This window comes from Orycteropus afer, unplaced genomic scaffold, assembly GCF_000298275.1.
Source record: "Orycteropus afer afer isolate SDZICR_OR568_19922 unplaced genomic scaffold, OryAfe1.0 scaffold00167, whole genome shotgun sequence".
In the NCBI taxonomy this organism is placed as follows: Eukaryota; Metazoa; Chordata; class Mammalia; order Tubulidentata; family Orycteropodidae; genus Orycteropus; species Orycteropus afer.
Genome location: NW_006921754.1, coordinates 5088205 through 5109630, shown reverse-complemented (window position 1 = coordinate 5109630; position 21426 = coordinate 5088205). Strand labels below are relative to the sequence as shown.

General features: G+C 37.9%; 1 protein-coding gene across 1 annotated transcript in view; it reads left to right on the top strand.

Annotated features, from left to right (window-relative positions):
- The window catches only part of SOGA3 (SOGA family member 3), an 83952-nt gene that overhangs the window by 1050 nt on the left and 61476 nt on the right, over positions 1 to 21426 (top strand). Inside the window, exons 2-4 of the mRNA XM_007946599.1 lie at positions 45 to 185; positions 641 to 865; positions 2940 to 3098. Coding sequence (XP_007944790.1) covers positions 45 to 185; positions 641 to 865; positions 2940 to 3098 — 525 coding nt within the window. The remainder of the gene's footprint in view (positions 1 to 44; positions 186 to 640; positions 866 to 2939; positions 3099 to 21426) is intronic.

Here is a 21426-nt window from a genome sequence, read left to right as displayed (position 1 = left end):
CTTCCGCCTCCCCAATGGCGGCGGCGGCTGAGGGCCCCCAGCAGAGCGCGGAGGGCAGCGCGAGCGGCGGGAGCATGCAGGCAGCTGCGCCTCCTTCGTCGCAGCCGCACCCCCAGCAGCTCCAGGAGCAAGAAGAAATGCAGGAGGAGATGGAAAAGCTTCGAGAGGAGAACGAGACGTTGAAGGTGAGGAAGGTGAAGGGAATTGAGTGGGGGAGGGGAGGTGTGGGCCTTAGGCGGGGGGGTAGGGCGTGTCCGGCGGGTGAGAGAGACTAAAACTGTGGGCGGCCTTCGTGAGGGAGGGGTGCAGGAAACGAGGGAGGAGGGCTCCTAGGCTTTTCCCAGGTTTAAAACGGAACCTGCGATTAGTTGCATTAGGTTTTAATTTGAATTCGGATTTAGGCCTCCCTTCCTCACATTATCGTTTGCCCACGTTTTCATGGAAGGAGCTAGAGTGAAACAGCGAGAGAAGGCCTAAAGAGGGCCTGTTTTCCTCTCCTTCACTTAGCTCCTTGTCACGCCTATCTCAAGGAGAGAGGGCAATAAAGCTGATAATTTGAGCTGGGACTGGGTGTGCTCGGTGCTTGCGGGAGGGACTGGGGACGAGACTGATTTTGACCCGCGGCCTATTACCGCCTCAGAACGAGATCGATGAGCTGAGGACAGAGATGGACGAGATGAGGGACACTTTCTTCGAGGAGGATGCCTGTCAGCTGCAGGAAATGCGCCACGAGTTGGAGAGAGCCAACAAAAACTGCCGGATTCTGCAGTACCGCCTCCGCAAAGCAGAGCGCAAAAGGCTTCGCTACGCTCAGACTGGGGAAATAGACGGCGAGCTACTGCGCAGCCTGGAGCAGGACCTCAAGGTCTGAGTCGGAGGCGGTGGGGCTCCTAGGGCGCGCGGCAGGTCGGTGGGCGGGGACTCTGGTCAAGGCCTCTTAGCACTGAAAACCCTTCGGTGGGACACTGAGTTTCGCAATGCTGACTATGCATTGTCAGGCGGGACAGACAGGTGGGTCTCAAGAGTCGAGGGTGTGGAGGGCCTTAAGGAGAGCTAGTTCTGTGGCATCTTCGCCTGAGTAACTGTGGCTCTTCCAGAGCTGGTGGGAGAAGGGCGCCACCCTCTGGGGCAGAAAAAGAGGCGCGGCGAAAACACAAGCTCTGGCCTTGATCTTGCCTACCTGGTTTGGTTTCCAAGTGAAGGCCAAGTGGATTCAGGCACTGAGGAGCAACCAGCTGAGGACTCCTCAACGCGATGAGGCTCAGAATAGCAACAGAACAGATAGCAGAGTTAGGATTTCTGTCTGCAAGTGACACTCCCACCTTTTGCCAGGACTCCTTCCTTTCTGTACTTACTACTGGGAGAGTGAAGTAAATGAAAGAACCTCATTCTTAATGGGAAGGTCTTCCTTTAGAAGCTTTCACACTGGAGAACTCCCAACCTTGAAATGCGTTTTTTTTTAGACAAGTATAATCAGTTCAGTTTGACAGGAAGCAGATTCATTGGCAATGCAAACCAGATACTATCTTTGTGTCCTTAAACAACCAAATAAATACAATCTTAATTGTATTAACTTCATGAAAATGAACAAATCAAACATAATTATGCTACATTTATTTTAAAACAAGCTGTGAGAAAACATTTATGAAAATCGTTGTATAATTTTTTTTTCCCTAACAGTTATTTGATGAGAGCTCACTATATACCAGGCATAATGACAAGCATTGGTGTGAACATAATTATCTCATTTGTTGTTGTTGTTATGTGCCGTCGAGTCAGCCCCGACTCATAGCGACCCCTCCTTGGGTTTCCGAGGCAGTATCACTACGGAAGTAGGATTGCCCAACCTTCCTTCCGAGGAGTGGCTGGTTTAGTACCCCCCAAAAAAATAAACTTGTCAAGTAGAAATTATTATTGGCATCATTTTTTCAGACGCAGAAGCTGACCCTTTTACAGAGGTTACATGCTCAGCCAGGAGCTCTGGTGGTGTAGTGCCTAAGGCATTTGACTGCTAACCAGAAGGCTGGTGGTTCAAACCCACCAGCCACTCCTCAGAAGGAAGACTGGGCAATCTACTTCCGTAGAGATACTACCATGGAAACCCAAGGAGGGGTTGCTATGAGTTGGACTGACTGAACCACAGTAGGTTTTTAGAGTTTTACTTGCTCAGCCCTCCAAGAGGATAGTATGTGGCCTGGCTGGCTCCCTACTCAGTTTCACAAGTGTCCTGAGCCTTAGCACCAGACAGGTCCACTTCTCTTCTAAACTGTGAAGTTTTCAAAGATAAGCACAAAACATGGGACAGAAATGTATGCCATCAATAATAATAAGAAGAAAAATGAACCCCCAGGTCTAAAATATTTCCTAAAATTAAGCCCCTGGAGTTGTATTTATAGGATCAAAATTCAAACCCCACTGCCCACTTGCAGTGGAAGACTTCTATTTTACATTCTTCAGAATAGGTAATAATAGAAATATCTATCCCGTAGGGTTGTTTTTGAATTAAAGGGGTTTGTGAAATTTCTATACACATGTTAAAATGCAGTAGGGCATTTATGACCAAGGTGTAGTGTAATAATGAAGTATCCATCCCATGGGGTTGTTTTAAAATGGTAAAATAGGACATTTATGATTATAGTATGGTGTAGAGGTTAAGGGAATAGCATCTAGAGCCACACCTTAGCTGTGTGACCTTGAGCAAGTTACTTCCTATCTCTTGAGACTTAGTTTCCATAGCTATAAAATAAGAATAATACCTATCTCATTAGATTGTTGTGAGAGTTTAAAGGTGTATGTATTAAAGGTTTATATATAAAGCATCTAGAACACTAGTTGGCACATGGTAAGCACTATATGAGTATTGGTTCTTAATGCTTTCAATATCAACTCACTTATCATATTAGCCCACTTATTATATTGTCATTGACTAATTATTTTAGGTTGCAAAGGATGTGTCTGTGAGACTACACCATGAATTGGAAAATGTAGAAGAAAAGAGAACAACAACTGAAGATGAAAATGAGAAACTGAGGCAACAGCTTATAGAAGTTGAGATTGCAAAGCAAGCTTTACAAAATGAACTGGAAAAAATGAAAGAGGTTAGTATTCAGTTATCTCATGGCATGCTATATTTTCAGAATCCCAAGGGTTAATATAACTGTTGAAATAATTCTTTTTTTTTCCAGGGCAGTTCATTGTCCTCACCTAATGTAATAGCAAAGACAGGGTTTCATACTAAAACTGAGTAGCAAAGAAGATAAGCAGAGCCAGTTGATCTGGGTTTGTCTGAGATTTGCCTCCCTCTGAGCTGTGTGTATGGGGAATGACAGATTTTCATCTCTGTGTCATTTATGTTAATTAAATAAATTATAAAGTCATACCAAACACAAAGGGTGTGGAGAGTATGAATGATAAGCCTTGTGTTAGTTTAGGAGAAGAGCTAGTCCTGTCACATTGTTAATGAGTTCATAGAACCACAAACTCTTAGCTTTGTAAAGGCTATTAATCTAATTCAATCATTCCTTGAACCCTGTATTAACAAAGCCCCTCAAATGGTCTAATACTTAAAACATCACCAGTGACTAACCCTCATGATAGTAGCTCAGATTATTGCAGACCACATAGCTCTGTTTTAAAGGATTTCTTTGTTTTGAGTTGAAATCTATTTAACTGTAACTTTAACCAGTTCATCTGAGTTGCACCCTTTAGAATGGAGTTCTTTTTCACATCAAGTATTTAAAGGTTTCTACTTGATGAGGGAGCTCTGGTAGCATAGTGACTCTGGTAACATAGTGAGCACTTGACTGCTCACCAGATGGCTGGCGGTTCAAACCCATCAGCCACTCCTCGGAAGGAAGGTTGTGCAATCCTACTTCCGTAGTGATACTGCCTCGGAAACCCAAGGAGGGGTCACTATGAGTCAGGGCCGACTCGACGGCACATAACAACCATTAAAGAATAGAATCAGACTCAAGGGAAATAACAGGGGGTTAAAAGAAATAAAAGATCTATCAAGATAATTAGCATTATGATAAATATCAGTTTAATTTGAATTAAAATAACATTTTTCTTATTTGCTCATGCTAGACAAGAAATTCATATTCTTCCCGGAGTTACAAAAGCCAAACCCCAGTCCCTAATGAAAGAATACAGCAATGAAAGTGTAAGGAATTTAGGAGCACAAATGCAGAGATAGCAATTTTCAGAGTAGCTTTTTGTTAAGAAAATGGGGTCTAAAATAGTGTTGATGTGTTAAAATGGAGAATACGAGAGGGAAAGTATCTGAGAAATTCTAAACGTCATAAAGGAGAAATGAAAAATATTCTGGAGGACAGATCCATCCATTTAAGGTTGACCTTCATGGTGTTCAGAAAAGTGTCAGAAATAGAAAAAGGAGTTTAAAAATATATTTAGAATTCAGGAATGTGTCATTCAAATAAGATTTTTGCCTAGTAATTTATGTCATCTTTTGTGAAGATAAATACTAAAACTGAGCTGCAGCAATAACTGGGTGGCTTTGAGGTCAGAGAGCTTGATGCTGGAGTTGTCCTTATACGACTTAAAAAAGCTTCAGTTAACCGTCTGCTTCCTTGGTTGCAAAATGAAAGCATATTCAAGTCCTTTACGACTGTTAACCACATGGACCATCATCCCTTCATCCCTTTGTCACATTCCACCAGTGGAGAGAATAGAACCAGCTATGTTCTCTATCATGAAGAAATGACACTGGTTATGGAATAAAAATCATAAAATGATAAATAGACTATAGTAGAGAGAAACAGTACTCCAATTGCCAGAATTTAGTCCTTCATATGGAGTCATATAGATGTTGAACAGCACCACTGGGATCGATAGGCCATCTACTAGGGTTTGGAAATTGTTTACTAAAGGTTTAGCTGGCTTCAAGAGAATCGACCAGTTGTTCTCAAGGCTAGTGGCTACCAAGGTTCTATATACCTTCTCACAGCCATCTGCTTATCTTCTCTTGAGACCGTGGAGTAGGCACCTGGGAGTGAGAAGAGTTGAGCAGAGACAGGATGAGGGTAATTAGTTGAGTCTATTGCAACTGTGTATTGACACAGCTGATATTCTGCCAACTGCAAACAAGAGGGACCTCTTAGGATGCTGTCTTGGAATCTTAGTGGTATTTTATTCCAGATTATAAAACATTGATTGCTAGTAGCTTTGCTTTTCTTATTGTAGAAAAATGCCTTTAGCTTTATGTAACCTAGGAAAAATGATGATGTCTTTTGATATCACAAACAGAGAGAAATAGGTGATTGTAAAAGTTATTATTTTGTGGAAATAACAAGTAGCTCTTTGAGTGCAGGACACATTAATGTACCAATAGGTTACAGTAGAGGTAAAGAGGGGGTTCTATAGAACTCGTTCTCTGTGGGGGGGAACTTTTTGTCACAGCTAAACTGAGGGTCCCTTCCTTTCATGCAGTTCCACTGCTGATTTTCAAAGCTCTGAAACCCCCTGTGTGCTTCAGAATAAAAAAGTCTTTTCATAAAACCTTTAAGATACGGTGTTTGGAGAAGGACTAATGACATACATTTGAGCAAATAAATCACCAGCAGAAAACCTTTGAAGATGGGAAAGGAAGAAATAGTAACTAATACATGATGACAAGGAGAACTGTTGATTAGATGTTTTTCGTTTTAAATCTGAACTCTTCGTGTTCCTTCATCCCTCACCCTCACACAAGAGTCTTAAAAGAAAATGATTTTCTTAACTTTTCCCAGTTTTTGCTCTAGAGGACTCTTAAATGGCCTATTGCAATAGCATTATCTGTATTGGGACTTTTGCTTTCTGCACAGTTGGTTAATATCTCCTATCTATTACAATGCTCTTACATCCTAGAAAACAAAAATAATTAGTACTATAAATTTCAACAGTGGTCTCTGTTATTTTAAGACTGCACTGAGAGTATATCTATAAACCAGATTCTTTTTACAGATCGAATGTTTTATAGATAAATGTTTGCCCAATATTTTTATAATTACCTATCTGCTTTCTTATATAAAATAAATAATTCATCATAACTACACTTTGCTTTGACAGAGCAAATTTATCTAAGATATAAAGAGTAAGAAAAATATGTTAAGTGATAAATCAACGAGGAAGCAGCCCAAGAGGTAGTTTTAATGGGGATTTCGTTGTCATTATTAATATTCTTCTTGGTTCTGATAATTTATTCATCATTTGAAAATGAGACAAAGCTCATTGGTACTTTAAAAAGAAATTGTTATAATAAACATCAATTAAACACTATTACTTTAGTAATATCTTCTCACAGCTAATAGTTTGTTGAATACATGCATAGGAACAATAGAGATATTAATAACAAGGAAGAGGGTGCCACGTAAGCTTAAGAAAGTTATCTTCCTATAATTTACTTTGTGTTATGTGTGGATTCTTAAAGATGTATTTACTTAAGAATTGTAAACTTTATTTATCTATTTATTTTCCATGAAATTACATATGCAGTTGCTTGTACTCTGAAGTAATTCTTCACACACAGTCTTGGGTCAGTGGCTTTTTACTTTTACTCAAATGGCATCCCCTCAACAGAGACTTAATAATAGTACACAGATAAGCAGATCCCTGTTGTTGGATTATTTTGTGAAAGGCATTATAATTTTTATTATAAACTACAAATTTCTGGTCATTAACAACAACAAAAATACACATTAGCATTGAACATTCCACATCCGATGCCACATAGTTGATCATATCCTAGTTCCTTTATTGGCTGCATTTTGAACTATATTTATATTTTTGAAGTTTTAAGGATTTCAAAGCACTGTACGGATGGGGGTTTTACCTGATTAAACATTTGCAACTGAATACTTTTCTACTTCTCATTTAAAATACCTATCAATAATCACATGTTGACATGTTCATTGCATTTCCTGATAAAAACATGACCAATTGGGTTAAGTTTCCCAAAACTGGACTCTGCTTAGAGGTTGTTTAACATGGTCTTGAATCTAAATATTACCTACATAGTTATTGAAGGGTTGTTCACTTCTCTGGCTTCTGTGTCTTAACAACCTTAAAAAGGGATTTGAAATGATTCACAATAAAATCATAAAACCACTGAAATAAAGGTTAAACAATATTTAGGTCAAATCTGATAAAATAAGAAAAAGACAGGCTTATATGTGTTGTATTTTGACAATAGCTTCACAACGTTGTACTGTACCAAATACCAAGTGTATGTTTGACTCAGAAAGTCCTCACAACATCAACCAGGCTATAAAGCTCTATGAGGACAGGGCCCATACCTGTTTAGATCACTGTGGACCCCCAACACCCACTTCAGTGTCTGGCATGTAGTCAGAATATATTCTCCTGCAGTATTTTAACAACTATTATTTCATACTTAATAATTTTTATGACTTTTTTCCTCACTACATAGTAAAATCCCTGAAGGTAAGGATCAAATCTGTCTGTATTCATCATTGTGTATGTAGCACCCAGAAGGGAACCTGGCATAAAACTGATACACAATAACTAGTTTTGAATAGAGTGAGTGAGTGAATGGAAAGTAGATGAGGTATATCAGACTCTATTTTATAGAGGGAAATATAGCAAAATTTGACTCAGAATCAGGACTCTTTCTGGTAGTGCTTATTGTAGTGCAATAAAATGAGAAGAGAGCACATGGGTAAATCTAGGCTCACTCACTTCCAGAATAAATGGTGTCCTGAGATTTCCCATTGCCTAGAAACTTCCAGGAGCTCTGGTGACATAGTGCCTAAGGCATTTGACTGCTAACCAGAAGGGTGGTGGTTCCAATTCTCCACTTTACTGCTTTCATACCCCACTTATCCCCTAGAAGAAACAAGGTTTTTCTAAAACCAAGTCACATAGTCTTCTTGGGAAGGAGGTTGAGGCCAGCAACTCAAGGAAAAGAGGACAACTATGACACTTTGAACATAAGCTTTACAATTTAATTTCTGATTAATTTGGCGTGGAAATAGGAGAAGCAGACTTACGGAATGAGAGAAGACCACACATCTTGTCACTTCTAAAGGCTATCCAATTTTATTTGCATTACATCTTCAATGTTTGGGGCAGTCAATTCAGTGATTAATTTGGCTGGAGAGATATGAAAAATTAACCCAGGGTTCCAATTGCTCAGTATCCATCAGTGCTGAGTATAATTACATGCTAGTCTCTGTAGCCAGTACTTTATGTATAATTATGTTGCTGATATTTCCATTTTATAGATGGAGACAACAAGGTTCAGAGAGGCTAATATCTCTAATAAGCAGGCTAGGTTCCCACCTAAGTCTTTCTGGCTCCAGGCCCCTGGTCTCTGCTAGCTAATATTGTACAGCCACATAACAGGGACCCAGGCCACCTCCATGGCCACTTCCATGTTTTTTCTGACCCCAAAGTGATGTGCCTTCTTTAGGGACCTCAACACTCTGAGAGTCTCCTAGTTCTAGAACATGTTCAGAGAATTCTGTGAGCAAGCTTTGAGAGAAGACTTCCTAGGTGTTTGTAAGAAAAATTTGTTTTATCACAGAATCTTTGAAGTAAGAACTAGAAACAGGACTAGAAAAGTATTTTCAGTTCTGTTGATTCCATCTCCTCTTTTAATAGACTTAATAGTTAACATAATTTCAGTTAAGTCACTTAATCTTGAACCTCAATTTAATCCCTCTGTTAAAGAAAAAGAAGTCTATCCAGTGTACTCATAGAAGAAACATGAGATAGTATGTGTGTACCAGCTTCATAAACTGTGAGACACACTGCATGTTGTTCGTTGCCTTTGAGTTGGGCCCTGACTTGGGGTGGCCCCGTGTGTTCCAGAGTAGAACTGCTCCATAGGGTTTTCTCTGCTGTGTTCAAAACAGCAGTTCACCAGGTCTGTCTTTCACATGGTGAAAGGCCTGTATTTCTTTGGGATATATATATCAGATTATTGTTTTTGTTATTATTATTACAATCACATAACTTTACAGGAGCTGATTAGACTTAACTCCTAAGAGGAATTTTGAAGTCCGTGAGGTTGAAGTTTTAGATTCATCATCGATGACTCCAGTTCTTTCAAATAGACCTTTGAACACTTGTTTTTTTTTTCTCCCCATGCTTTCTGAAGTTCCCTTTGCTTCTCACTCCATGATAAAGTTATTCTGATTTCTTCCTTCTGTTCCACTCCTTCTTTCATTAGGCATGTTCTTAGTCCTTACTGTTTCACTATCTAATAGTTTACATTTGCAAATGTTTTGGGGGACATGAAAATTCAACTGCACTATCTACCTCCAAGGCTCTCTGGTGATGCAGTGGTTAACGCATTTGTCTGCTAACCAAAAAGCTGGTGTTCGAACCACCAGCTGCTCTATGGGAGAAAGATGAGGCAGTCTTCTTCCGTAAAGATTTACAGCCTTAGAAACCGTATGGAGCAGCTCTGCTCTGCCCTGTAGAGTCACTATGAGTTGGCATTGACTTGATGGCAGTGGGTAGGATTTTGCTGTATGCCTAGTCTACAACAGAGCTTGATATGCTTATTTGTCTGCTTAAGTGTCTCTTTCCTATCTTGCTATTCTCTAAATACTTTTCCTGAAGAGAAACACCTGAGAAGAGAGAGTAGAGCTGCTCTTTGATCAAAAGTGTTCAAGCACAAATTATTTTAGATTGCTTTATACAATTTGAAGTTCTGGTGGTGTAGTACCTAAGGCATAACCAGAAGGCTGGCACTTCAAACTCACCAGCCACTCCTCAGAAGAAAGACTGGGGAATCTACTTCCATAGAGATACTGCCTCGGAAACCCAAGGAGGGGTCGCTATGTGTCCAATTGACTCAATGGTAGTGAGTTTGGTTTGTTTTTTGGTTTATAGAATTTATTAACTCCACATCTAAATACTATGCTCTCTGAATGGAAGAACCATTTTTCTATTTAATTCATACACATATATTGCCAAGCATACAAAAACTGTTAGTAAGTACTTGGGCAAGGAAAGATGTGTTTGAGAAGATAAGATTGCTATTAGAGGACTCCAACTTTAGCTCCTTAAGCTAGCATTTCCTCGGTTCCTTTGTTTGCCAGTATTTGAGTAAATATAACATGTAACTGTACAGTATACTGGGAAGTATTTTCCAAATAGAAAGTTCAGCTATATTTTGAAGATTTTAAACTTGATTATATTGTAATGGCAACAAAATCACTTATTTGATGTTTGTGTTTTAATTCCACCAATTCATTTCAGAGTCTCTTAAACTGGTTTTTATCCAGATGATATGACATTTGAAGATGACATTTAAAGATACCATTTAGCTCTTTTCCTGACATTTTCCATTTTATGCTGACACATTTCACTTAATGGGTTTATTTATATTCAGCATGATTCAAATCAAAAACACTTAAAATTTAAAATTTGAAGTATTCTATATTCATCTGCTGTCCAGCTCAATTATTTCTAATCTGTCTAGCCGTTTAACCCACCAGCACTCCTCAGAAGGAAGGTTGGGCAATCTACTTCTGTAGTGATACCACCTCAGAAACCCAAGAGGGGTCACTATGAGTCAGATCGAACTTGATGGCAATGAGTTTGGTTTTTTGTTTTTTTCTTAAGTAGTTAATGAAATTAACTACATTATTTTATTTGCCCTTCACAAAGTAAGCATTCATACAATTAAGTTGGCCAAGAATCTTGAATAATAGTAGAAAAATTAAGCAGCCCAATTGATTTTTATATTCAAGCCTATAATGAGCAACTAACATATTGGTATGCAGTTGTACTTACTGCCTGCTTGCTCAAGAAAGAAAATATTTTCATAGATTTTTATCAATTAGCATCTATCTTGGAATGAAATACAGCTACTGGATTTACTTATTTTGAGATATAACTAAATTTAAATTAGAATAATAATGTTCTGCAATTATATGGAAGGCTGATATGCTATTTTTCACATAGTGCCTAAGATATTTGACTGCTAACCAGAAGGCTGACGGTTCAAACCCACCAGCCATTCCTTGGAAGGGAGACTGGGCAATCTACTTCCGTAGAGATACTGCCTTAGAAACCCAAGCAGCGGTCACTGTGAGTCAGAATTGACTCGACGGCAGTGAGTTTGGTTTTTGTTTTTTGGTATATGCTTCTCAGTTTTCCCAATTGCCAAAATAAAGAGTGAAACAAGGAATTAAGAATCATTTCAATTAGTCCAACTCTTAACATCACTACCTGGTCATTATTAATTTAAGATCTAAGATTGTGCTATTAAATTACTCATTATTATAGTATCTAGTTTCAATTTAATGAATATCTTTTGCTTTCATATATAATTTTAATTACATAAACAATTCTGTATTTTCAAACAATTTCAATAGATACTGTCTATTATTTTACACCACAATTTCTGCATTTCTGAGAATTGCTCTTCATTTGGTTAGATAAGGCTCTTGACTCCCCCACTCAACTCCCAGGAAAAGTGTGTGGATGTTATATTTTCTGAGCCTTTGCACTTTCTTGAAATTAACATTTGGTTGCCTTCACACATGATGACAGAATGGAATTATGACAGAATTTTTTTTCTCATAAAAAAATGATATATTCAGTTCCATTAGTTTCTGGTATTCGTTTTACTGTCGAGAAGTGTGAGATTAGTTTGGCTTTGATTACTTTGTAGATAGAATTATTTCTCTCTGTGTTTATGGAATATTTTTCTTCATACTTTGTCTTAGTCAGAGTCCAAGATGGTTCAAACAAAGATACGTCACCAAAGAAGGTTACTTACAGTGATGTGGGAAGAATTAAGAGCACAAACCAGGGCTGATGTGACATTCAGAGAAGGCTAGCAACACATAAAAGCTATTGCTCCCTTTAGAGATGATGGCACAAGCTGAGGAAATTGTGTTACTGGGGCCAGAGAAAGCTAGACCTGTGGAGTAGGGTCTACCCAGTGGGAGTGTTCATCTGGAGAGGATTTAGTTACTGCCTAAGACGTGGTGCTGAAAAGGTGAAGACGTGAGGAGACATACCCTGAACAATCTCTTCCCACCCTTCAGCCTCAGCATTCCTGCCAGTATCTTCTATTAGTCAAACCCAACTAGGAATCAACTGGTGGGGCAGCCTGGCTAGAGTTCTATGCAGAAGTTAGTCTCCTGGAGCACAGAGCAGGGCTGAGAAAGGTCACAGATGGATATGGGTAGCTAAGGGAGAATAACCAGTTCAAAAATATTGTCAGGGCATATTTATGTCTTTTTTGTTTATTAATATTCCCTGAGAATGTAAGCCTTTAATCTGAAAATTAACATTTATTCATTTCTGAAAGTTATCTCGTGCTATAGGATTGGTAATCATATGTGACCTCTTTTTTTTTCTTCATATGATTTTCTGCACTTCATTCTCCTTATTTACTATCTGTTCATCCTTTCATCTTATTTTAATCCTTTTACTCTCTATCCTTGGGCAATTTCTCAGGTTTGTTCTCCATATCATCAGGTGATTTTTCTACCAAGTCAATCCCCCTCTTTAAAGACTTCAGAGCAAATTTACTTCTTGTTTAGGATTTTTAACATTCTTTGCATCCTTTTTCTTAATGTCCTTTGTGTTCTTTCTCTTATCCCCCACAACACCCTATTTGTGACAGCTTGTTGTTGTTGTTATGTGCTGTCGAGTCGGCCCTGACTCATAGCGACCCCTCCTTGGGTTTCCGAGGCAGTATCATTATGGAAGTAGGATTGCCCAACCTTCCTTCCGAGGAGTGGCTGGTGGGTTTGAACCGCCAGCCTTCTGGTTAGCAGTCAAGTGCTTTAGCCACTATGCTACCAGAGCTCCCTCGTGAGAGCTTAACATCTTCTTATGACTTTCTGTTGTTAGTTCACATAGGCAATACTTGGTTTTATTTATTAAGAATACAACATTTTTGAAGACTGTCTTCTGTTTTTCATAGTAAACATTTTCCAGAGATATATTTTTGTTCTTTTTTTCTTTTTAGGTAAATATTTTCTAGTCACCCTGTGCGTTTTATTTTAATAGCTTTATTAATGCATAATCTATATGCCATAAACTCACTTGTTTCAAGTGTACAAGTTTTTGATCTTTAGAAAATGTACAGAGTTGTGTAACCACCACCACATTCCACTTTTAGAACATTTCTATCAAACCAAGAAGATCTCTCATGCCCATTTATAGTCACTTTTCATTTTGAACTCTATCCCCAATTAACCTGGAATCTATTTTCTGAATCTATAGCTTTGTTTTTTCTGGATATTTCATATAATTGTAATCATATAATTTTGATGCCTGGCCTTTTGCATCTGGCTTCTTTCACTGAGCCTGATGTTTTTAAGGTTCATCCCTGTTGTGGCATTCCTTTTTATATTCCCAAATAATATCTGATTGTGTAGATATACGGCATTTGTTTATTGATTCATATATTCATCAGTTGATGGATATTTGGTTTGTTTCCATTTTTTATGAATAGTACTGCTCTGAAAATTTACATACAAGTCTTTGTGTGGACATATTATTTTAGTTTCTCTTGGATGAATGGCTAACAATGGAATTTTTAAGCCATATGGTGAGTTTATGTTTAACTTTTTAAAGAAACTGTGAAACTATTTTCTAAAGTGGCCATTCCATTTTACTTTCCTACCAGCAATGGATGAAGGTTCCAATAATCTCCATATCCTTCTCAATACTTACTATCTTATTATTATTATTATTATTATATTTATTTATTGAGTGTGCAGTGGTATCTCATTTTAATTTTAACTTTTATTTCTCTAACGATGTTGAGTATCTTTTCATGTGCTTATTGTCCATTCATATATTTTCTTTTGTGAAATGTCTATTCAAAATTTTGACCATTTTTAATTGGGTTACTTTTCTAATTATCCTTTAGGTGTAATTTAAGATTTTTATATATTCTGGATAAAAGTCCTTTATTAGATAGGTTATTTGCAAACGTTTTCTTCTATGGTTTGTCTTTTTACTTTCTTAATGGTGTCTTTTGAAGCACAGAAGTTTTTAATTTTGATGATGCCCATTATCCTTTTGATGTTACATTTAAGAAATCTTTATCTAATCTAAGATTAAGAAGATTGACTCCAGTGTTTTCTTCTAAGAATTTTATAGCTTAACTCTTACATTCAAGTCTGTGGTTCATTTGATCTAGTTTTTGTGAATGGTGTGAGGTTGTCATTGTTAGGTCCCGATCAGTCGGTTCCAACTCTTAACGCTCATGTACAACAGAACAAAACACTGCCCAGTCCTGCCCCAGCCTCACAATACTTGCTATACCTGAGCCCTCATTCCAGCCACTGTGCCAATTCATCTTGTTGAGGGCCTTCCCCTTTTATGTTGACCCTCCACTTTACCAAGCATGATATTCTTCTCCAGGGAATGGACTCGTCTTAACAACAGTTCCAAAGTAGGTGAGATGAAGTCTGGCCATGCTTGTTTCCAAGGAGTGTTCTGGCTGCACTTCTTCCAGGACAGTTTTGTTAGTCCTTTTAGCAGACCATGGTACTCTTACCATTCTTCTCCAACACCACAACTCAAAACCATCAACTCTTCTTTGGTCTTCCTTGTTCATTTTCCAGCTTTCACATGCATAAGAGTGATTGAAAATACCATGGCTTGGGTTAGGTGCACCTTAGTCTTCAAGGAGATATCTTTGCTCTTCATGTCTTGAAAGAGATCTTTTGCAGCAGATTTGCCCAATGCAATATGTCATCTGATGTCTTGACTGCTGCTCCATTGGTGTTGATTGTAGAACCAATCGTTGGGGGAAGGCCCTCAACAAGATGGATTGACACAGTGACTGCAATGATGGGCTTAGGTATAGTAACATGAAATCCTTGACAACTGCAATATTTTCTCCATTTATTGTGATGCTGCTTATTGGCCCAATTGTGAAGATTTTCGTTTTGTTTATGTTTAGGTGTAATCCATACTGCAGACTGTAGTCTTTAATCTTCATCAGTTAAGTGCTTCAGGGGAAGGAAGACTGGGCAGTCTACTTAATAGTTTTTCACTCCTATGTGCCCTGCATTCCCTCCATGCGAATGTTGCCCCTCTGGTACCCCATGGTCAATTGCTCCAAGGGATACATCTCCGTAGAGTATGTGGGTCTGTCACCCTGGGTTGAGTGGTCTTTGTGTACATCTCGTTTATTATTAGACTAAGAGACAGCCCCTGGGAGTGAGTTTTATTCCCTGCCTGAAGTGTATCCCAAGGCCATAGTAATGGGGTTCCACCAGACTCCATCTGACAAGTAATTCTAGTCGTTATTGTGTTTTGGATTTTGTTCCTCGTTTTTTCTCCCACTCTATCCAGGATCTCCAGTTTTGATCCTTTCCCAAGTGGTTGGCATCGGTAGCCAGGCACCATCTAGTTCTTCTGGTCTTGAGGTCCATCATGTCCTAGGGCTGATTGCTCCAAATGCCCTTGGTTTTTTGCACTCTTCTTTGCTCCCGATGATAGGAGACCATTAGCTGCACTTAGATTGCCGCTTGCAAGTTTTTAAGACCCCAGTTGCTACTCACAAATGTAGGTTGAGGAACAAGATTTTTATGTATTTTGTTGTGCCAATTGAGTCTGCTGTCCCATAGTACTATGGTCCTGAGTTGGTAGATCCATTGGATCTCTCTCCCACAGTGTCTGGCTATCTGTGAGGGAATACTCTATGTCTGTCTTCTGTTGTTTCTGTAAGGATTGTAGGTATTTTGTATCACTGGTATCTGTGCAAGATTAGCCTCCACTAAATCTGTCCTTGGTCTAGAGTATAATCCTGTTCACTGACCCCCATCTGATCTTCTCAGATGTGTATTTGTTCATCTGTAGCCCGATGTTTGGTGTTAATGGTAATGTAGTATTGTAGGTATACTGGTATTAACCTCTATTGTTTATATCTTATGTGCACAATTTGGTGTCCTTCCTTTTCCTAATGTTATCATGGTGGTCACACACTCTTTCTGTACCATCCCTCCCCTTACCCACGTCAGCATGTGGCCCCCAACTAGCCCGAAATTAATCCCTCCCCTTCCCTACCCACCCTGGTAACCTACAAAGTGAGTTCCCTTTCTTTAGCAAACCCTTCTTAGTCTTTTTACAGTAATGGGCTCATACAATATTTGTCCTTCTGCGATTGACTTATTTCACTCAGCATAATGGAAGGAAGGTTGGGCATTCCTACTTCCGTAGTGATACTGCCTCGGAAACCCAAGGAGGGGTCACTATGAGTCGGGGCCGACTCAATGGCAAACAACAACAACAACAATGTCCTCCAAGTTCATCCATGTTGTGAGATGATTTATGTATCCTTCATTGTTCTTTAATGTAGCATAGTATTCCATTGTGTGAATGTACAATAATTTGGTTATCCATTCATCTGTTGATGGGCATTTAGGTTGTTTCCATCTCTTTGCTATAGGAAATTGTGCTGTGATGAACATAGATTTGCATATGTCTGTTTGTGACCTGCCTCTCGCCTCTTTAGGATATATTCCTAGTAATGGAATTGCTGGGTCAAATGGTATTTCTATTTTCAGTTTTTTAAGGAAATGCCATAGCGTTTGCCACAATGGTTGTACCATTTTACAATCCCACCAGCAGTGCACAAGAGTTCCAGTCTTTCCGCAACCTTGCCAGCATTTGTTATTTTCTGTCCTGTTGAACTTTGCTGTGATTGCTGGGGTAAGATGATATCTCATTTTTGTTTTGATTTGCATCCCTCCAATGACTAAAGATCATGAGCAATTCCTCATGTGTTTGTTGTCTGTAGCATATCATCTTTAGTGAAGTGTCTGTTCAAGTATTTTGCTCATTTTTGAATTGGGTGCTTTTGTCTTTTTGGTGTTGAGGTGTTGAAGTTGTCTATAGATTTTGGAGATAAGTCCATTGTCAGATATGTTGTAGGCATATATTTTCTCCCAATCTGCAGGTTCTCTTTTTACCCATTTAGTGAAGTCTTTCGATGCACATAAGAATTTAATTTTTAAAAGGTCCCAGTCATGTAGCTTCTCTTCTACGTCCTGTGCATTCTGGGTTAGGTTTGATAGTCTATTTATGCTGTAAATTAGGGCTCCTAGATTTTCCCCTATTTTATCTTTAATGAATTTTATAGTTTGGGGTTTTACATTTACATCTTTGATTTAACTTGACATAACTTTGTGTATGGGGTGAAGTATGGGTCTTGTTTCATTTTTCTGCAAGTGGATATCCAGTTTTGACAGTACCATTTGTTAAAGAGGCTATCTCTTCCCCCATTTAATGGGTTTTGGACCTTTGTCAAAGATCAGCTGTCCATAGATGGTTAGGCCTATTTCTGGACTTTCAATTCTGTTCCATTGGTCTATCTGTCTATCCTTGTACCAATACCATGCTGTGCCTGTATAGTAGGTTTTAAGATCCAGGAGTGTGAGGCCTCCCACTTTGTTCTTCTTCTTCAGTACTGCTCTGCTTATCCGAAGTCTCTTTCCTTTCTGTATGAAGTTAGTAATTGTTTTTTGCATGTGCTTAAAAAATCTTGTTGGTATCTGGATCAAAATTGCATTAAATGTGTAGATTGTTTTAGGTAGTATTGACATTTTCACAATATTCAATGTACCTATCCATGAACAAGGTAGGTTCTTCCATTTATGTAGAGTACTTGTTGTCTCCTGTAGTAGTGTTTTGTAGTTTTCCTTGTATAGGTCTTCTGTGTCTCTGGTAAGGTTTATTCCTAGATATTTTATCTTTTTAGTAGCTATTATAAATGGTATTGTTTCCCTTATTTCTTTTTCAGAGGTCTCTTTGTTGGTGTAGAGGAATCCAACTGATTTTTGTGTATTGACCTTGTATCCTGCCACTTTGCTGAACCTTTCTATTAGTTCTAGTAGTTTTTTGTTGTTGTCATTGTTGAGTCTCTTGGGTTTTCTTCTGTGGTTTGTCATTTCACTTTGTGTGTGGATCATATCGTCCACAAATACTGTATTACTTCCTCTTTGCAAATTTGCTAAAAAAAAAATTTCTCTTTCCTGCCTTATTGTCCTGGCCAGGACTTCCAACAATGTTAAATAGAAGTGGTGATAGAGGGCATCCCTGTCTGGTTCCTGTTTGTAAGGTGAATGCCTTGAGCCTTTCTCCATTAATAATAATGTTGGCTACTGGCTTTGCATATATGCCTTTTATTATGTTGAGGAATATCCCTTCTATCCCTATTTTGCTTAGAGTTCTGAACAAGAACGGTGTTGGATTTTATCAAATGCCTTTTCTGCATCAATTGATATAATCATATGGTTCTTTTGTTTTGTTTATGTGGTGGATTACATTGATTGTTTTTCTGATGTTGAATCATCCTTGGATCTGGTATGAATCCCACTTGGTCCGGATTTTTTTTTTTTTTTTTTTTTTGATATGTTGTTGGATTCTGCTGGCTCGGATTTTGTTGAAGATTTTTGCATCAGTGTTCATGAGGGATATTGGTCTGTAGTTTTCCTTTTTAGTGGTGTCTTTCCCTGGTTTTGGTATTAGTGTTATGCTTGCTTCATAAAATGAGTTTGGGAGTATTCCATCTTTTTCTGTGTTCTGGAATAGCTTGAGTAATATAGGTGTCAACTCTTCCCTGAATATTTGGTAAAATTGTCCAGTGAAGCCATCAGGGCCAGGACTTTTCCTTGTGGGGAGTTTTTTTATGACCTGTCCAATTTCTTCTGTTATAGGTCTGTTCAAGTATTCTATCTCTGAATGGGATAGTTTATGTAGGTCTTGTGATTCCAGAAACTTGTCCATCTCTTCTAGGTTCTCAAATCTGTTGGAGTACAGTTTTTCATACTATTCTGTCAGTATCTTTTTTATTTCAGTTGGTTCTGTTGTGATGACACCCTTTTTGTTTACTATTCTTTAATTTTCATCTTCTTTTTCTTTTCTTTTATTAGAGTTGCAAATGGTTTTTTGATTTTGTTAATTTTCAAAGAGCCAGCTCTCTGTTTTGTTGGTTTTCTCTACTTTTTTTTTTTGTTGTTGTTTTCTGTTTCATTTATTTCTGCTCTGATCTTTATTATTTTCTTACTTCTAGATTATAGGATTCTTTTGTTGTTCTTTTCCTAATTGTTTTCTGATTGTTGGAGTTGTTGAGTTAGAATGTTGATTTTGTTTCTTCCCTCTTTTTTGATGTATGCATTTATTGCTATAACCTGACCTTTGAGTACTGCTTTCACTGTGTCCCATAGGTTTTGGTATGATGTATCTTCATTCTCATTTGTTTTTAGAAATTTTTTAATTTCACTTTTGATTTCTTCTATTGCCCTGTAGTTTTTGAGCAGTGTGTTGTTCAACTTCCATGTTTGATGTTTTTTTCCTTGATCTTCCTATTATTGATTTCTAATTTTATAGCATTGTGATCCAAGAAGATGCTTTGTGGTATCAATCTTTTTGAATTTATTGAAACTTGTTTTATGTCCTAACATATGGTCTATTCTGGAGAAAGATCCACTGCACTGGAGAAGAATGTGAATTGTGCTTTTGTTGGGTAGAATGATCTGTATATGCCTATGAGGTCGAGTTGGTTGATTGTGTTGTTGAGTTCTTCTGTATTTTTGTTGAGTTTTTTTCTAGTTGATCTGTCCCTCCTTGAAAGTAGTGTGTTAAAGTTTCCTACTACTATTGTAAAGTTTTCTGTTGTCCCTTTTAATTCAATTAATATTTGCATAACATATTTTGGAGCACTTTCATTGGGTGCATAAATATTTATTATCGTAATGTTTTCTTTGTCAGTTGATCCTTCCAGCATCATATAGTGTCCTTCTTTGTCTCTTACGATGTTTTTCATCTTAAAGTCTATTTTATAAGAAATTAATATTGCCACTCCTGCTCTTTTTTGGTTACCATTGGCTTGGTATATTGTTTTCCACCCTTTAACCCTTAATTTGTTTTTATATTTGTGTCTAAGGTGGGTCTCTTGTAGGCAGCATATCAATGGGTCTTCTTTTTTTATCCAGTCTGCTAATCTCTTTCTCTTGATTGGTGCATTTAATCCATTCACATTGAGTGTAATTAGTGGTAGGTATGAATTGATCATTGTCATTCTATTGTTTTTTTGTCGTGTTGTTGGAGTTTCCTTGGTCCTTATACTTTTCTGTGCTCAGCTTGTTTTGTTGTCAAGTATTTCCTCTCTTTTCTTCTTTATTGTTGGTTTTGTGTTTACTAAACCCATATGTTTTCCTTCTTTCTGGATTTGCTTAGGGGGATTGTTAATTTTCTCTGTGGTTATCTTGTAGTGAATTATTTTCTCTACATTTTTGGAACAGTCTGTTCTATGAAGACATTGCCCTGTTTTCCTCTCAATTTGGAAGTTTGTACCTAGAACGTTTATTCCCTCTATTTGGTTAGTTGCTGTTGTCGTGTGCAGATTGGCTTCCTTGATTTTTAGTGTACAATGTTTTATGGTCTTATTTTGAGCTTCTATTTCTGATTTGGTTTTATTGTTGATGTCATGTGTCCTGATTTTGTTGTTCTCTGTTGTGGGTTCTCTATTGAGAGGATTCCTTCAGCATTTCTTGTAGAGTTGGTTTGGTTTTCACAAAATCCCTTAATTTCTATTTGTCTGAGAATGTCTTGATTTTGCCCTCATATTTGATGGACAGTTTGGCTGGATACAGGATCCTTGGTTGAAAGGTCTTTTCCTTCAATGTTCTATATATGCCATCCTTTTACCTTCTTGCCTGCATGGTTTCTGCTGAGTCATCAGAGCTCAGCCTAACTGTTTGATTATTATAAGTAATATTTCTTTTGTCCCAGGTAGCTCACAAGATTCTTTCTTTGTCTTTGGTTTTAGTTATGATATACCTCAGTGTTTTTCTCTTGGAGTCTATCCTGTATGGGTTCTTTGAGCTTCTTGGACAAGTATCTTTTCTTCCTTCATTATATGGAGGAAGTTTTTTGTTAGCAGGTCTTCCACAATTTTCTTAGTGGTTTTTTTTCTCTTCTTGTTCTGGAATTCCAATGAGGCATATGTTGTTTCTTTTCATGTTATCCCATATAATTCTTAGATTCTCTTCATTTCTGCTAAATCTTTGTTCTGATTTTTCTTCATACAGGCTCGTGTCAAGGGATTTGTCTTTTAGTTGAGAAATGCTTTCTTCAACCAGTTCTAGCCTATTCTTTTGTGCTTCCACTGGGTTATGCAATTCTGTAATTTTGGTATTCATCTTTTGGATTTCTAACTGCTGTCTTTGTATGAGTTCTGATTGTGCATTAATCTTGTTATTTTGTTCTTGAATGGTTTTCCTGAGTTCTTCCAGGGTACTGTTTGTGTTCTCCTTGCTTCTGTTTGGGGTTTTCTTAAGCTCTTGTAGAGTTCTATAAACATACCTTCTAAATTCCTTCTCAGATAATTCTATTGCCTCCTCTTCCTCCATGTTTAATGAACTTTTCTTTGGAATTTTACTTCTATTGTCTTATCCTTTTTTTTTTTTTTTT